The 3,702-nt window shown below is 44.3% G+C and overlaps 1 protein-coding gene across 1 annotated transcript; it reads right to left on the reverse strand.

Annotated features, from left to right (window-relative positions):
* Window positions 1-1,973: 1,973 nt before the first annotated feature.
* Window positions 1,974-2,632, reverse strand: LOC110683242. The gene is made up of 2 exons (XM_021859582.1): window positions 2,574-2,632; window positions 1,974-2,475 (listed from the first exon to the last, which is right to left on the reverse strand). Exons 1-2 carry the CDS (start codon window positions 2,630-2,632, stop codon window positions 1,974-1,976), a joined length of 561 nt encoding a protein of 186 aa, XP_021715274.1.
* Window positions 2,633-3,702: the final 1,070 nt, after the last annotated feature.

A 3,702-nucleotide genomic window follows, 5' to 3' on the forward strand; every position in this document is an offset into this window, starting at 1 on the left:
ACCCTTTGCGATAGCTACACAGGTGGTCATGAAGAGAAAAACTAAGTTAAGCTTACGAGGCTGCTCTCTCCTAGAAGCGATCCACAAAATACACACTTCCTCTTTAGTCAACTTCCCTAGGTCTTGATTGCTAATAACAGAATATCCTAACAAACGGTGCAGGACCCTAAGGGCTGGGTGGAACATCTCACTAGCTATAGATTTCCTCGTGGTGAATTCATCTCTGCCAGAAATGTGACGCCACCAACTAGTCTCGTTGTATTCTCTAAAGGTTTCGTAAAGAGGGCGGTAGATATCTGCTTCTGGGAGGAAGTCTAAGGCTTGGTTGAATTGCCCTAAGGTTAGCTCAAGCTGGGTGTTAAAGAGTTGGAATTTAATCTTATATACATCATTATCAAGATCCAAGGTGTCCACAGAGAAGGAGGAGAAGAATTCCAAGCAGGGTTCTAGGTAAGTCGTGAATGAGGAGTTAACAAAAGATCCCATCCTCAAATTCTCAAACAGAAACCACAAGTCGTCATTTATTCCCAATTTCTCCATGTCCTCTCTATGGTAATGCCTTGAGGGTCTGAATTTTCTTTTTTTCATATCATTATAGACGGAGGCATGGTTTTTGTTAATGAATTTCAAAGTAGGTAGAGTGTTTGTTGTATTGGGGTTAGGGTTTTGGGACGATTGTCCCGAGTTAGCAGTTTTCCTCTTTTTCCCAATCCTTAACGAACTCATGACTACTCTTTTTTTTTTTTTTCAAACACAAGCCAACTCTGGCTAATTCCAACCACACCCCCACAAACTACAATGTACCTGTTCTATAACAATAGTAATTCAACAACAACCAAGTATGTCCACAATTTTGACACCAATTTTCACTGAATCAACAAGAATATCCAGCAATAATATCAACAATAATCAATTGAATCTCAAAATTAATCTAAGATAATCAAATTCCTTGCTTAAAAATCAATCAAAGGAGAATAATTAACAAAGGAAATTGAATACCTTTACCCTTATGCAAGTGAATTGCTGTTTGGTGTCGAATTGTTGAAGGGAAGAAGATGAACTTGAGTGTGATGGTGAGAAGCGCCGCGGTGGTGATGATGGAGGAAAATGACCTTGAAGCTTGCGTGAAGATGGAGTAAGTGGATTTGAAGGATGGGAAAGTTAGGGTTTGTGAGTTTTAGAGAGAGAGAGTGAGTGAGAAGAGTGTTTTCTGTTTTTGAGAGTGAATGGAGAAGTAAGGGGGTTTCGGTGTTGAGGAGTCCTTCACTCGTTTTTTTTCTGAAATCGCAACAGGCGCGCCCGCTCCCGATAGAGACGCGCCCGCTCCGGATAGAGACGCGCCCGCTCCTTAACGACACGCGCCCGCGCCTAAGCTGAGGGATTTTTGAATAACTTTTTCAGATCGGACGGCGCGCCCGCTCCTCTTCCGTGCTCAAATCGCGCCCCTTACTAGCTTTTCTAAAGATCTGGGCATCAGATATGGCGCGCCCGCTACGTAATCAGCACGCCCGCGCCACCTTCAGATGCGCGATCTCTCCTCATTCGCACACAAACCGCGCACCTTACTGACTTTTTCCTCCAATTTCAGCCCCTAGATGATACGCGCCCGCTCTTGATTTGGCGCGCCCGCTCCGAAACTGAGGCGCGACCTTTCCTCTTCCGCGCTCAAACCGCGGACCCTTCTGTTTTTTCTCATTCAATTTGAGCCCCTAGATGAGGCGCGCCCGCTCCTGGTTAGGCGCGCCCGCGCCACCTTGTAGCGCGACCTCTCCTCTCAATATATCGCTTTTGCTTCAAATCTTCTCTTTTCTCTAAAACACTTCCCATAACACCTACATCACATTATACAAGAAAAGAGTTAGAGAGATTATACTAAGCGGTTTAAAAGAAAATAGAATAAAAAAGGTTAGAAACCGGGTTGCCTCCCGTAAGCGCTTCTTTAACGTCACTAGCTTGACGTACTTCACACCAAATCACGGCGACTTAAAAACATCAATGAGAGATAAATGCTCTGGCTTCTCAATTAGTTGACCCTCATAGTATGGCTTGAGACGGTGCCCATTCACTTTGAACGGAGGGTACTTGTCATTGAATATCTCAACCGAGCCATAAGGAAAGGCTTTGGAAACTTGAAATGGCCCACTCCATCTAGACCTCAATTTCCCGGGGAAGAGCTTGAGTCTTGAATTGTAAAGTAAGACTTTTTGTCCTTCCACAAATTCCTTCTTGGAAATTTGAGCGTCGTGCCACGCCTTGGTTCTTGCTTTGTAGAGGCTTGCGCTATCATATGCGTTCATTCTCAACTCTTCCAACTCATGAAGCTCTAGAAGCCTTTGTTCACAAGCACTATGGAGATCAAAGTTGATTCGCTTGATTTCCCAATGCGTTCGGTGTTCCATTTCTACGGGTAAATGGCAATTCTTCCCATAAACAAGTTTATAGGGAGTGGTCCCTATAGGAGTCTTGAAGGCGGTCCTATAAGCCCACAAAGAGTCAATGAGTTTGGAGGACCAATCCTTTCTCGTTCTTGCCACCGTCTTTTCCAAAATGATCTTAAGCTCCCTATTAGTTACCTCCGCTTGACCACTCGTTTGAGGGTGGTAGGAGAGCCCTCGCTTATGGGATACACCATACTTATCAAGAAGTCTAGCAAAAGTGTGATGCTTGAAATGTGACCCTCCATCACTAATGATAGCCCTAGGGACACCAAACCTCGGAAAGATCACCCTTTTGAATAATTCACAACCACCTTGGAATCATTTGTAGGAGAAGCCACGGCTTCTGCCCATTTGGAGACGTAATCTACGGCTACCAAGATGTATTTGTTCCTATTAGAAGAAATGAAGGGCCCCAAGAAGTCTACTGCCCATACATCAAAAACTTCAAGCTCAAGGATGGGGTTTTGAGGCATTTCATCCCTCCTAGAGATGTTCCCCACTCTTTGACACCTATCACAAGTTTTAACAAATTGCCAAGCATCTTTGAATAGAGAGGGCCAAAAGAGCATACATTGCAAGACCTTGGAAGTGGTCTTTTGAGCACTCATGTGACCACCACAAGGGGATGAGTGGCACATTGAGAGCACATCTTGGAACTCTTCATTAGGAACACATCTTCTCAAAAGTCCATCTACCCCTCTCTTCAACAACATAGGGTCATCCCATATATACTTCTTTGCTTCATGCTTGAGCCTTAGATGTTGTTGAGGAGTGAAATCCGGGGGTACGGCACTACAAGCCAAGTAGTTCACAATATCCGCATACCAAGGCTCCGATTTTGCCTCAAGAGCATATAAGACATCATCCATTAGGGCATCTTCAATTGGCAAACCATCCTCATGTATTCTTGCACCTCCCAACCTAGAAAGGTGGTCCGCCACCACGTTCTCGGCCCCCTTCTTATCTCTCATTTCGTAATCAAAGTCTTGAAGGACCAAGACCCATCTCAACAACCTCGGTTTGGCCTCCTTCTTGCTTATCAAATATTTGAGAGCCGAGTGATCGGTATACACTATTGTCCTAAAACCAATGAGGTAGGTTCTAAACTTCTCAAATGAATGAATAACCGCCAAGAACTCTTTCTCGGTAGTTGTATAATTCCGTTGAGCATCGTTGAGAGTCTTGGACAAATAGTATATAACATGAAGTTTCCCATCCTTTCTTTGTCCTAGAACCGATCCAATGGCCTCGTCGCTTGCATCAC

Source organism: Chenopodium quinoa, unplaced genomic scaffold (assembly GCF_001683475.1).
Source record: "Chenopodium quinoa cultivar QQ74 unplaced genomic scaffold, ASM168347v1, whole genome shotgun sequence".
Lineage (NCBI taxonomy): Eukaryota > Viridiplantae > Streptophyta > Magnoliopsida > Caryophyllales > Amaranthaceae > Chenopodium > Chenopodium quinoa.

What these genes read in the sequence shown, in the direction of transcription:
- LOC110683242 (XM_021859582.1), bottom strand. Translation starts at nt 2,632, where the DNA reads ATGGTGTATCCCATAAGCGAGGGCTCTCCTACCACCCTCAAACGAGTG. An exon ending in AAACGAGTGGTCAAGCGGAG is followed by an intron (nt 2,476 to 2,573) that starts GTAACTAATAGG and finishes GTGGGCTTATAG; the next exon opens with GACCGCCTTCAAGACTCCTA.